Source organism: Terrapene carolina, unplaced genomic scaffold (assembly GCF_002925995.2).
Source record: "Terrapene carolina triunguis isolate 2854851 unplaced genomic scaffold, T_m_triunguis-2.0 Scaffold96, whole genome shotgun sequence".
In the NCBI taxonomy this organism is placed as follows: Eukaryota; Metazoa; Chordata; order Testudines; family Emydidae; genus Terrapene; species Terrapene triunguis.
Genome location: NW_020664447.1, coordinates 12,327,963 through 12,342,960, shown reverse-complemented (window position 1 = coordinate 12,342,960; position 14,998 = coordinate 12,327,963). Strand labels below are relative to the sequence as shown.

Here is a 14,998-nt window from a genome sequence, read left to right as displayed (position 1 = left end):
TTGTATTAATATTTGGGCCAGTGAGCTTGGGAAAAAATATAGGTGATTCTTGCCTAAACGTTGGAAGGCTGGTTAATAACTTTGAGTAAAATTTTCAAAAGTGTGTAAATAATAGGAGCCTTAGTCCTAATGAAAATTAATTGGATTGAGGCTCCTAAATCACATAAGTAATTTTGAAAATTTTACCCTTTCTCTTTCAAATATTAAACTCCACAGCAAATATATTTTATAGGAAGAATTTCCCAGGCTGGTGCTTTAGTATAAAAACTGATGCAAAACACAGACAGTATGAAGTTCAGAGTTTTTTCTACACAAATTGTGTAACCAAGTATTTTATGAACATTGAAATCCAAAGCATTTCAGCTTGTCTTCTAAGAGAGAGTGCTCCTGTAAATGGGGTCAATTCTGGGTGGTTTCGGGTAGCACTGGAGAGATAAGCCCTGAATATAGACAGGTATTTAAATTTTCAGTGAGGAGATTCACCTGACATTCTACTGCTGTCTTCCCATGTTTTCAAGTGTTATGTATAGAATTTTAGGCATATTTACATTGGGCAAAGAACTGAGTATGGAAAAGACATTATATTTGATTCAGACATAGGTAAAATGCATGTCTAACAATCTGACAGTACATAATTTGGCTGTGTTAGAACTACAGCTAAGTGAATACTGCAAAAAACATTCTGCAAATATTCAAATGCTTTTTGTGTTCACACCCCCTTTGTACTTATTTTCTATGAATATCTGAGCAAATGAGTTTATTGACAGAAATGTTTATAAAGAGAGCACGTTTTAAATGAACCTTAGAAAATGTTGAAATCATATTCCAGAGTTCATGTAACAGAAACGTGATTTACCATTGCTTACACAAGTCCAATCAGGGTATGGTATACTGTATTACCTGCCTGTCCAGTCAAAACTAACAGTTTTGTGCACAATCTACAGACCATCAATTACTTGCAGAAATTATTTTGCAAATAAATTTTAAGAATGAAAAATGAGAGAATGGTAAGTAAGTTGCAAACAATTCTGTTTCACTGTGTTGAAGTTTTTTCACTATCTAAGGTAAATGCAGCTAATTATATAGTACAGCTTTACAGTATACAGTGGAATGCACACCTGTCCCTGAACAAATGCCATTGTGTTTTATGTTCAACAAGATAAAAACCAGACAATTCCTACAGGATGGATCCACTCAAGTAGAATGCCATACAACTTCTAACTGCTGGAGATACACAAAAGGACACTCCATTCTCGGAACAAGAAAAAAACAGGAGAAGAAGGAAACTGTATGCATAATATAAGGTATTTCCTTTTATCAAAAGACCCCTTCTGTGTTCCTAGAACATCTATGACAACACAGCAGTCATTTAACTTTGTCTCTAACTCTGATACACCCAGAAAGAAGGGTAGAAAATAGTGGAAACAATTGTATTGGAATAATATTATAACTCTAGTTTACAGGGAAATTATTTTGTAATCTAATTACAGAGGATTGAGGGTTATTTGGTGAGGGTTATTGTGTTTCATAAAATGTATTGCTATAGGTTCCATGCAGCTAGAGGCCTGTCTAAGACTGAACAGAAAGGAAAAAAAGAATGACAAACTCAAAAGATAAAAATAAATTTGATTTTTTGGTTGATTTCATGTTGATTATTTTCCTCTATGATACTGATAGCCCTTTATAGCTGCAATGCTGTCTCTTTCTCTCTCTCTTCACACGGTGCCAAAAGGGTAAATAGAGCATTTCAAATGTCTATATTCTGTGAGAACAGTGGGAGCGATTTTATTTTACATCACATTACAAATTATAGTTACCACCCTGTCACTACAGTTCCTCTCTTATATGTATGTTATACTTCACTAAAGTCACATACGTCCAAACTAATCTAATACTACTATACTGTATCCTAGGTTGGAACAAAGTTCTCAGTCACACACAAAGTAGTAAAATAAAATGGAGTTAATGATGAAAGCAACTATAAAAGTGAAATAATAAAAAAATAAAAAGTTAATGGCCATATCCACTTCAGTATATACTGTAGTCCATTATCACTGGCTTTTGCTAAGTTGAGGAATAGGAGGAATACGCTATAGATGTTGCTTTGTCTGACATTGTTAGAGTATCTGGAGATGCTAGACACCGTGGAATAAAGCATCCCTAAAGGACAGCATGATGTTAGTGCCAGCTGCCAACCTGAGAGAAATCAGTGATGCTATTGGACAACATACAAGGCCCATATTAGTTCCCACCACCACCACCACTAAACAAACTGTTAAAAGTTCTGTTAAATTTCACAGTAGGTGTTACACTAAGGCACTGAGCAATACCTATTTCTATATTAGAGCCAAAACAATTTCCCACTAAGGTGCAGAGAAGCGTAGAGAGATATAATAACTCAAAGATGGAGGGAATGAAAATGAAAGGGCTGAACCTGTGGTTTACTGTCTCTTTGTATAAGAAAAACCAGGACCTCCTTTAAAAAAAATCCTGGCTGCTTAAGGCTATTTAGGCCTGGTCTACACTAGGCTTTTATGTCGACTTTAGCGCCGTTATATCGAATTAACCCTGCACCCGTCCACACCAGGAAGCCATTTAGTTCGACATAAAGCTCTCTTTAAATCGATTTCTGTAATCCTCCCCAACGAGAGGAGTAGCGCTAAATTCGACATGGCCATATCGAATTAGGCTAGGTGTGGATGGAAATCGACGGTAATAGCTCCGGGAGCTATCCCACAGTGCACCACTCTGTTGACGCTCTGGACAGCAGTCCGAGCTCGGATGCTCTGACCAGCCACACCCCCGGGAAAATTTGAATTCATTTTCATTTTCCTGTCTGGGCAGTTTGAATCTCAGTTCCTCTTTGGACATCGAGGGGAGCTCAGCAGCAGTGGCAACGATGCAGAGCTCTCCAGCAGAGATGGCCGTGCAATCCAATAGAAAGAGGGCCCCAGCATGGACTGATCGGGAAGTCTTGGATCTCATCGCAGTGTGGGGCGATGAGTCCGTGCTTTCAGAGCTGCGCTCCAAAAGAAGGAATGCTAAGATCTACGAGAAGATCTCCAAAGCCATGGCAGAGAGAGGCTACAGCCGGGATGCAACGCAGTGCCGCGTGAAAATCAAGGAGCTGAGACAAGGCTACCAAAAAACCAAAGAGGCTAACGGACGCTCCGGATCCCAGCCCCACACATCCCGTTTCTACGAGGCACTGCATTCCATCCTGGGAGCGGCCGCCACCACTACCCCACCCCTGACCGTGGACTCCGAGGATGGGATCATGTCGGACATGACAGCGGACGGGGAAGATGAAGAAGGAGATGAGGAGGACGAGGCAGTCGACAGCGCTGGCACCGCTGATTTCCCCGACAGCCAGGAGCTCTTCATCACCCTTACCGAGATCCCCTACCAACCGTCCCCATCCCTTACCCCGGACACAGAATCAGGGGACGGATCAAGCAGTAAGTGCTGTAAACATGTAAACATTTATTTAAAACAGAACGGTAATATTTATACTATTAACAATGTATATTTATAAAAGTGCTGTAAACTAGTAAAAAAATAATCAGGTACAAAACAGGAATATTTACAAAGGTAACAAATGGGTTTTGCATGATTTCTCTGTCTTAGGCTCTTCTCAATTTAGTCCCAAGTATTTTAAAAAAATTTCACAATGTCCGTTACTACATGATTCCCAGGCCCAAGACGCTCCACTCCAAAGTCCCAGTGCACCTACGCGAAAATCCGGTCAATGTGGCCGGGGATCGACGAGAAATCCTCGTAGGAGAACTCCTCGTAGGTCTCGTGGAGGTAGAGCTCAAGCCTGTTGATCAGGTTCCGGGGTAGGGCGATCTTAGTGGGCCCTCCGTGGTAGCAGACATGTCCCCTCCATGCCACAATCAGGTACTCGGGGATCATGGCCCGACATAGCATGGCGGCATACGGCCCCGGTTTCTGCATGCTTTCCCGCAGCATGCGTTCTCTCTGGGTGTCCGGGATCCTCAGGAGGGTGATGTCGCTCATGACGCCCTGCTTTGAATTAGGGAGGGGACTGTTAGTATTGGGACTGCTTTACAGCCACGCGGTGGAGGGAGAGGGGCAGCATACAGGGATCTTTCCCTGGGACAGCCGCGAGGGGGTGGGACAGGGGCAGAGTTGATGCTGTCCTGATTGCTGGCAGCAGAGACTGGCATTGCTTTCAATGTGAAAGGAGGCCAGTGCTACTGCTGGAGTTTTAAGCAGCCACAAGTCTGCGGCTTACCATTATTGCCCGCTCCAGAAGTTCAGGTCTCCAGCCACAGTTCTCTGAACACTCCAAGACCTCCGCAAGTCCACAGGCACTGAAGGCGACGGCCGAAAATTCGACCTTGTCCTGAGTGCGCATGTGAGAGGTTCAGTGCATGGTCTTGTTCACAGAGAAAGACTAGGTTCTTTGTATACAATTTCATTTATCTGTCTCAGGAATTCACTCCCTTTTTAAAATTCACACAGACACATCTGCGACTGTCTCCCAACCCAGCCTGTCAGCACACTCCCAGAGGCTAGCGCAGATTAGGCGGAGGAAGAAGAAGACGCGTGAAGACATGTTCACAGAACTAATGGGCTGCTCCCGAGCCCAGGCAGCCCAGCAGACACAGTGGAGGGAGAACTTGTCACAAATGCACCGAGCAGTCATGGAACGGGAGGAGAGGTGGCGTCAGGAGGACCAACAGGCTACTGAAAAGCTGCTTGGACTAATGAGGGAGCAAACGGACACGCTCCGGCGCCTTGTGGATGTTCTGCAAGACCGGAGGCAGGAGGACAGAGCCCCGCTGCAGTCTATCTGTAACCGCCCTCACCCGCCACCAAGTCCCACACCACCCTCACCCAAAGTCCAAAGAAGGAGGGGCGGCAAGGGCCGTTAAAACTTTCAATCAACCCCTGCAGACTGCTCTAGCAGTAGAAGGCTGACATTCCCCAAAATTTCATAAGTCCTTTCCTACCCACCTCACACAAGCCCCCGTCCAAGTTTCACCCCCCACGTTTCATGTCTGGTTCGCAATAAAATGTTTGTTTCTGTTCATTACTGTTTCAGTCAGGTTCTTTTGAGGGAGAGTCTGTCTGGAGGGGGGGAAGGGGCTTGGTAATTGGACAGGACAGTCACCTTTAGCAGGGTACAGAGGCGGTGTCAGGTCCAGCATCAGGACACATACACAGTGCAGTCACTGGTTACCCTGGTCAGTCTGGGAGGTGCTTTTCATGTTTTGGGGGGGGGGGGTTGCTCTGTGACTTTGTGGCGGGGGAGGGCAGTTACAGATCTTATGCAGCGGTCCTTATCCTGGCTCACAGATCCACGCAGCAGGGGATCTGTAACCCTACCCCCCCTGCCAGAAAGTCACATAGCCGACACATACACACAGTCCCCCCCAGGAGTGCTGGCAGGCTCCATTGAAATAACCAGTCCACCAGTGCGGAGCCTGTCATTCCGGGAGTTTAGAAGTATCATTTGCATCAGAACACTAAACCCGCCCCCCGCCACAGTCTGCGTCCCCGGTTTAAAATATTCCCGCGAAAACAGCAATACAGACAACGGTGTTCATTAAAAAATCGAAATGATTTTATTTTTTGGGAAGGGGAAGGGGGTGAAGGTTGTATGTAACTGGAGAGGATAGTCAAAATGGACTGGGTAAAGAAACGGGGGCAGGTTCAGCTTTTCTGTCCACAAACTGAAAAGTCACTGGTTGCCCTGCTCACTCAGGAACCTAGCTTTCAAAGCCTCCCGGATGCACAGGGCGTCCCGCTGGGATCTTCTAATGGCCCGGCTGTCTGGCTGGACGTAATCAGCAGCCAGGCTATTTGCCTCTAGCTCCCACCCCGCCATAAAGGTCTCCCCCTTGCTCTCACACAGATTGTGGAGCACACAGCAAGCTGCAATAACGATGGGGATATTGGTTTCACTGAGATCACAGCGAGTGAGTAAGCTTCTCCATCTCCCTTTGAGACGGCCAAAAGCACACTCCACCACCATTCTGCACTTGCTCAGACGGTAGTTGAACAGTTCTTTTTCTGTGTCCAGGGCGCCAGTATAGGGCTTCATGAGCCAGGGCATTAGCGGGTAGGCTGGGTCCCCGAGGATGACTGTAGGCATCTCCACATCCCCAAGAGTTATTTTGTGGTCTGGGAAGTAAATACCTTCCTGCAGCCGTCTAAACAGACCAGAGTTCCTGAACACGCGAGCGTCATGAACCTTGCCCGGCCATCCGACGTAGATGTTTGTAAACCGTCCCCGATGGTCCACCAGTGCTTGCAGCACCATTGAAAAGTAGCCCTTTCTATTGATGTACTGGCTGGCCTGGTGGTCCGGTCCCAGGATAGGGATGTGAGTCCCATCTATAGCCCCACCGCAGTTTGGGAATCCCATCGCGGCAAAGCCATCTATGATGACCTGCGCGTTTCCCAGGGTCACTACCTTTGGGAGCAGTACCTTGACGATTGCCTTGGCTACTTGCATGACAACAACCCCCACGGTAGATTTGCCCACACCAAAGTGGTTCGCGACTGACCGGTAGCTGTCCGGCGTTGCAAGCTTCCAGAGGGCTATGGCCACTCGCTTCTGGACAGTGAGGGCTGCTCGCATGCGGGTGTCCTTGCGCTTCAGGGCAGGGGACAGCAACTCACAAAGTTCGAGGAAAGTCCCCTTCCGCATGCGAAAGTTTCGCAGCCACTGGGATTCATCCCAGACCTGAAGCACTATACGGTCCCACCAGTCCGTGCTTGTTTCCCGGGCCCAGAATCGCCGTTCAACAAAATCCACATGCCCCATTGCCAACGTCATGTCCTGGGCGCTGGGGCTCGTGGTTTCTGACAGCTCTGTGCCACTCTCCGACTTCAGGCTCTCACGGCGGTGCCGTAGCCTCCTCGCCCGATTTCTCTGCATCTGCCTCAGGGAAAGGTGTATGATAAGCTGCGAGGTGTTGAGAACGGCCACAAGTGCAGCGATGGTCGCAGCGTGATCCATGATCGCAGTGCTGTGGCGTCCGCGCTGTCACTGACCAGAAAAGTGCGCGAACTGATTTCCCGCCGGCGCTTTCATGGAGGGAGGGAGGGCGTTAGTGACGGACGGATGACGACAAATTTTTTTTACCCAGAAGGCATTGGCGGCTCGACCCAGAATTCCGATGGGCAGCGGGGACTGCGGGAACTGTGGGATAGCTGCCCACAGTGCACCGCTTCCAATATCGACGCTCGCCCCGTTAGTGTGGACTCACAAAGTCGAATTACTGTCCTTAGTGTGTCCTTAGTGTGGACACACACGTTCGACTTTGCAATATCGATTCCACATATTCGATTTAAGTAAAATCGAATTACCCTCGTAGTGTAGACATACCCTTAGGAAATTTAAAACAACCCATTCTAAAGCCAGATATGACCATATTTCACTACTACATCAATCCACATGATGAACACTCACTTAACTGTTTTTATTTTGAGCTAATAGGAGGATCCCGTTAGCAACACAGAAAACAAACATTTCTGCCTTCTCACAGCTCTCCATCTTCTTCCCATATCTCTGTATTTTTCCTTTCATCTGACAGCATTGGGAATGAATGTCAATTAGATAAAACTTAGTCCATTTCTAGCCAGTCACTTTTTATGTAATTAATTCAGGTCTTAAATTTATTCAGGTAATGTTTGTGTTAGCTACTTTCAACACTGTTTGGTATCCATATGTGCAAAAGAAAACAGGCATTTCAACAGACAGCTATTCCTCTATAGGACATCAATTCAGAAAAGTATCACAGCACATGCTTAAATACATCTCTTTTCTAAACAGAATTTAAGCATATGTTTAACATTAAGAATGTGCTTTAGTCCATTGATTCTAATGGAACTTCAGCACATGTTTAAAGTGAAGCACATGCTTAAGTGCCCTCCTGCATAGGGATATTTTACTGAACTGGGGCCTATATATAAATCACAAAGAAAGCTTGAAAGCTATAAAAAGCTAGTCAGCTACTCTGAGATTGAGATTAAGTTTGAAGTTTTAGAAGCTGTTATAAAAAAGCCCCATAACAAACACAAATGAAGCCATTTCATCTAGATGTCGCAAACCAACATGGAAGCTTCAAATACTAGGAAACTGCCACATAAAGCCACTGACACTTCAAGATCATCATTCAGGTTTTAATTCCTTAAGTGTGGTTAAAAATCTAACTGTGGTAAAACAGTAGATTTCCATACCATACACAACGTTGCTCAAAACAGCTATTCAGATCATCCCGGAAGTTTCTCTCTGTAAGAGCTAGAGCAAAAGCAAAATTCGGGGATGTCAAACAGCTTGCAAAGAGAAACTTGCAATAGATTCAAAAGGCAAGAAGCAAAAAAATGGAGAACTCACTGATCAACATCTCAAATATGTTGCTGTGATGTACACATATATTTATTTGTTCTTATCTAAGTAGTCTATGGAAGAAGTAAAATAAATTATACAGAGCATCATTCTGCCACCACTATACACTTTGAGTAGCACCTCACCTACACATTTTGAGGAGCACCAGTCCCACTGAAATCAATCAATGAGAAGCTATCTAATCAAAATCAAATACTTCAGATCATACATTCACATAAGCACACAACTTCAATACTGAAATTCAGCCACTTCTGAAGAAAAGACATCTCGCAGGCAGACAACGAATGCAAAACACACTGTAGAAAAGGCTAGGGAGGGGAATTTTTTGACAAAGATCACTTATTTTGGGATAAAATAATCCCATTATGAAAAATGCTCTAGAATTTTATTGTCCATGCGGAGCAGGCAGTGTACGGGTTTTGAAGGTCCACCCAAAATAATATTATAAAGCAAACTGCATCATATTTATATAAGGGTGAAGGGCTAAACTGACCCAGCCAAGAAATACTCAAGGTATTTGATTCTCATTGACCTTCAATGAGGCATAGGCTCTTAAATCACTTTTGAAAATTAAAATGGGGTGGGAAGGAAGGGGAAATCAACTATAGCTGCATCAACCCCTTAAATGCCAGACAAATCCGAGGAATATGCCATTTACACAATTCAGGATTAAAAGTCTGCATTCTGCTAAACAACAGTTACAAAGCAACAACTCCCAATAGACACATGACATACAAATTTGACATTCCATAGAAATAAACAATGGCACTTTAAAACAATCTAGCCTAGGAGCGCAAGCAGAAGTAAACTCTGCTTGTTAAAAATATTTTAAGAATGCATTTCATCAGCCTATTCTTCTAATGTGCTCCTTTACTTAAAAGGCTATGATTTGGTCATATATGATTTAATTAAAACTCAGGCTGCACACATACAATGCTTGATTCAATGACAATTTAAGATGTATAGCAAGACCTGTCATCATTTGGGAAATAGATAGGCAAGTATTTACTGGTTACCAAAAATCAAACAGATTTTTTACCCTCAGATTAATCTAGTGTTAGCAACAGGAATGCACCCATTTTATAACTATACATCAAAGGCAAGAGAGTTGTGTTAAGAAGAATAAAACAAAACATTTCTCATCAAAGGTAACCGCATTTTTTCCCATTTTATAAATTAAAGATCTGACCCTGGAAACCTTTACTCACATGAGTAATCCTTACATGAGAACTCCTACTGAAGTACATGATCAAGCCCTTAAAAGCAGATATAAAAAATATGGGCAGGAAATATAGGCATTAAAAATTGGTAGTTACAATTCATAAGTGTTTATTGCAATAGATATTTTAGAATTAAAATTTCTGTAAAAATACAGCTTTTATTGTACAATACTGTACACATGCTGCTATAAGAAAATGTTCCTTGGGCCCAATTCCTGTTCCCATTGAAGTCAATGGCAAAAGTTCATGTGGTTTATTTCTAAAAGCAGTTTATGTGCTGCCTGATTTTTTTGTGTGGAATATAATTCATACTACTAGAGTACATACTGCAAAATATAATCTCATATAGACTGCTATCTATTCTGACATACTACAATGAAAAAAATCCAGAGTACAGTAATTAAACAATAAATAATAATGTTTAATTTTCAATGATCAATTGAAACATTGTGTCAAGTAATATCCCTGAGCATACTGTAGGCTATAATAGCTTAAGAAGGAATGCGGGGGAAATGAAGTTATGGGTACTGAAATTAACAAAGTCCCTGGCAGCTACTCTCAATTTGCAGCTCTGAGATGAAAATCACAAAAAACATTCTTGCTGACATACTTCTCAGCATAAAGGCATATTGTTAATATTGTTGTTAATGTTAATGTTAATAACATGATTGCAAGAATATTTACTCCACGTTTAGCCCAAATAATATAAGCACAATACACTGAAGAGAGCCAGAAAACAAATATTTTGAAAATGTCCCACATGTTATCAATGCATCTTGTGTAGTTAGTTTTTTTTAAAGAATTTATAAAAATGTAAACACTGTATGCCATTCAGTAACTACCTGAGCATAAGGCATAAGGCTAAACAGTCCCAAGACAAGTTCAACATACTGAAGTTTGGATATTTTTCTCAGCTTAGGTTATTTTTTGTTATTTAATGATGAACACATCTTTTTGCTGATTCAATACCTTTTATTCTATGTATCCATAAGTTTGTAATGAAGAAATGGCCAACTATAAAGGGGTAAAGAAATGTACTAAAATAGCTAGAGCGCTCACAGATTTGTACCCTTCGGTACAGAAAATGTGCATGGATATAGAGGAACAACCTTTTTAAAACAATAATAGAGTATGAATATCTGTTTAGGTTGAATGTGTATAGTGTCTTATTCACAAATGTGAAGATACATTACTTTTTCTGAGTAGACTCTGTAGAAAACCTGCCTATGATGCATGAAACTTTTATTAATTGACTCCTTAGTCTCCTATTAGGCCAGCAATTAAGTTGTTTCAGGGCACTGGTTAAAACTTAGGTAGGAAAATTATAGTTTTGTGAAATAATCATGTGTAATACAAGCATAAAGCATGTGTTTATTTTCGGAGTTTAATATGAAAAGTACTATATGTGAGGACAGGCAAGAAGGAAAATTTTCAGAAACATCGAAGTGGTAAAGAGCAAATTCACTGCTGTGTAGAAGGTCAATCTCCCTGAGACTGAAACATCTAAACTAGGGATTTGCAACAGTATAGTTACATCAGTGTCTACACCAGTGCAAAAAACCTCAGTGTAGATCAGCCCATTTATATCAAAATACTAGTTATATTTTTGGATCATCTACTTTTCTTGTTGACTTCCTAGCAATAAATTTGCAGGACATCTACAGACCTATCAAAGAATACAGAGAAAAAACCTGCCTTGTTACAAAAGGCATTGCATGGGATCTAATATTCCAAACTAGATGTAGGGCTCTTATACATGTTATCAACTCAGTAATACTCCTGCAGTACATTAAAAAGCAAGAAGCAAAGGAAAAGTCATATTTTCCTGAATGTAAACAGCGACTTATGAGTGTACTTCACATTAGAAAAATGCATTCAGGTACCTCTCAAAACCAGGCCTATTCGTGGTGTGGCCTTTATAATCTTGATGGGTTAGTATCACCAAATGTTATCTTAGGGCAGTGATTGTGCCACAGGTTCAAGCCCCCAAAGGACTACAGTATCAGGATTAGCAGGGGAGAACCACCATCAGAAATATCATTAGGTTTGGAGACTATAGGAAAACACAAGGGAGAGTGACCACAAGTAATACACTCACAAATTATCAAACATCCTTTTATTAACAATTTCATTAAGCAGATGAACGATGCCACAACTATTGAAATATACAGAAATGGAGAAAAAACATAACATGTCCAGTATTAATGATTTCATACTCCCATCCCATGGGGAAACATTAAGATGGGTAAGAGAATCATCAGATTTGTGTTTCCTGATGGGCTTTCCTACCCACTTAGACTAGGCCACACGTTTTATCCTGAGTTTCTTTTGTGCCCACGTTTCAGAGTAGCAGCCGTGTTAGTCTGTATCCCACTACACTCATACACCATATCAATACCTATATTGAATTTCGTGGAAGTCAAAAAGTACACCTTGAGGTGACTGAACCATGAATCAAAAACTGACACAACAATAATCAAATAAACAAAGATCTCGTGGCTAAGTATGTTGCATCTCTGACATATTGGCAACGTGCCTGTCAGTAGTGTGTGCGCAGAGTACTTCTAGTCCTACAAAGCTGTTGCAGAATTTATTGAATTGCAGTTCCATTTTTCATGTTTTCTGTATAGACTTGCACAGTGCTACTACTTCAAAGGCATTATTTTACAAATGAGTTTTGATGTGACACTTGCAAAGTCCTGCATACACACTGGCAATTAATTACAATTTCAAAATTAACCACCAAAATTCATTTGCTGCTTATTGCAGCAAGTCCAAAAGCAAGTCCCATCAGACTCCTTAGGAATTTTAAAAGGTTAATTTTTGCTTATAAAAGCCTCAACATAATTTGTTTTCTAGAAAACCAGAATCTTTTACCATTTGTAACCATAAGGACTCATATGTACATGACACATGGACTATGTGCATCTGAGGAGTAAATCTTCACAGCCCTTTCTTAAGTTTTGAAAGCATTCTTCTAGTTTTAAAAATGATATTTGCACATAGGGATCCAGTGCCTTGAAACTGCAGTCCAACCAGTCCTAGCAGAATCAAGAGTACACACTCATGATCCTTTGCTTTACATTACCAGTGATGAAACAGGAATTTAAAAAATAAACAAATTTAATGTGTCTAAAGTGGTTGCAGTGACCACAGTCAGTGTCCACAGGACTTCACTTATTTTAAGATGCAAGCCCTCATGGGACTCCTCAAACTGCCACACTTTTATAAGGATAGCACTATATCTTCCAGTGTTATTTTTTTCTCTAGATGTGTTTTTTTCAATGAATAGAGCATTGTAAGCCAATCTGAAAGGAGAAGAAGCATGGATGACATCACAAGAGTTAGAATCATACAAGTGACCTCATCAGATGAAGGGAAAAAACATTCCCCATGTTATATAAAGTGTTACGGAAATGACTTAAGCTAAATTGATCTAAAGCACTCAAACTGAAATAAGTGTTTGCACAAGGGAGTTGCACTGATTTATCTACATCAGTTGAAATTGTTCTAAACTGATTTAGTTAAATTGGTACAACCAGTGTGTGTAGACAAGGCCGAATTTATGTGAAGCTGCCTCAGAACATTCAGGATTTTCCACTAGAGTGCCACAGAATCCAGGGTCCAAAATTTAGGTTCAACTTTCAATGGAGTACACAAGGCCTAGCCTACAGTAATTATAGAGAAGTAATACTGTAAATTCTGAGGTAACCCTGGTTCTGATTCATTTTTCCCTTAGACCAAAGTAGATCAGGAATAACTTTATAAAGGAGTTTTAACTGGAGTACACCTGATGTAAATGAAATGGGAATCAGAACACATATCTATTTAGGAGGACAAATGGGACATTTTTAAAGGTAATTGTTATATTTATATACATATGCTACATATCATTTTTGAGCACTGAAAATGATACCAAACCATAGGTCCTTTGCTGACCATAGGCCCAATCCAAAAATTCAATAGAATTCAATAGAAAGACTCCCATTCATTTCAAAGGGCTTTGAAGCAAGGCTCGTGGATGCAGTCTGTGCATCCCAGTGGAGATGCTGAGCAACAAAGGTCATGAGCTGTGGAAGTTCCCATCTGGCCATGTGCTGGGAGCACTGACCCAAGAGTAAGACTTTATTAGGATGGGTTTTTTTGGAGAAATTAGTTTTAACTATGGTTTGAAGCAATTATATTTAGTCGCTGTCAAGTCTGCTCTTCCACATTTGTTTATGCATTGTCATGACACCAGACATCTTCATGCAACTGCTGAAATCTGTAACAGCCATACTGGCATCACTAGGAAACTTAAAAGAGCCCTCAAACTTCATGGAGCCTATTTTTTAAAAAAAGTTAATTTAAATGCATCAATGCTTTGATCCCTGTCCTTCACAGCTGGAATATAATTGGCAATTAAATTCTAAATGTTACAAACTTTCCTTTGTTGTTTATTTTAATTTCAATTATTTATTATTAGAGAACAGTGTCCTGGAAGAACTGTATTATAAGTAACGAAGAAACAGAATCCTCATATTGAATAATACAAGTACTCAAGAACAAATATAATTCACAATTCAAAGTAGGTATATTTGATATCAGTGTCTTAAAGACAAAGTGAGTTTTTTCTTTGTATCAAGATGGAAAATTGTGAAAGCTATTAAACTACACCCACCTTTAGCTGCAAGCCTTGCGGGAGAACCATGTTTGCTGGAAGCCTTTTAATGTGTTGGTAGACATAAGAGGCACACTGCTCCTGCTCAGCCTGTAATTGTGGGGCAAGTTTTGAGAGGTGACCTTTGTAGCTCTTGATGGCCACTTGCAATTCCTCAATGAGCTTGTTCACCTGAAGGGTTAAATTACAAGAGCTGTTAGCAAGAGGCAATTGTTGATGTCACACCTACGAGAATTTTCATTACAAACCTGAGGGAAAAGACAGCTTTTCAGTGCAAACTTTGAATGGAAGTATAGAATGTATTTGATCTCTCTGTATACCTACTGCTTGTGTCTGACAGAGAAAGACCACACAAGAAATATACACAACAGAGGTGATGGGTGAAACAAACCTTTTTTTTATATATATATTTTTTTCTGGTTATGGATGGCCACAAAGTTCATAAGTAGGTACATATGCGTGATCATCCTTAATGAATGAAAATGTATCAGTCATTCAAATCCCCCCTTTTTAAAAATCTTTTCCATTCACAAACCGATTGGTTATAGTCCATAACATCACCAGTGATGCATAATGGATATAAATAAATTTGTAATTCAAAAAGAATGGTTCTACTGGAATTACATCTGTTTGGATATATTTATATACATGTTTTTTTCCAGATTCCATAGCAGCGTTTTTAAGACATTTACATGACTTTAATTGGAGCTGCTCATATTTTTATTTTAATGA

General features: G+C 41.0%; 1 protein-coding gene across 1 annotated transcript in view; it reads right to left on the bottom strand.

Annotated features, from left to right (window-relative positions):
* Window positions 1-14,998, bottom strand: part of DCDC1 (doublecortin domain containing 1) — a 392,627-nt gene that overhangs the window by 210,815 nt on the left and 166,814 nt on the right. Inside the window, exon 9 of the mRNA XM_029911543.1 lies at window positions 14,267-14,437. Coding sequence (XP_029767403.1) covers window positions 14,267-14,437 — 171 coding nt within the window. The remainder of the gene's footprint in view (window positions 1-14,266; window positions 14,438-14,998) is intronic.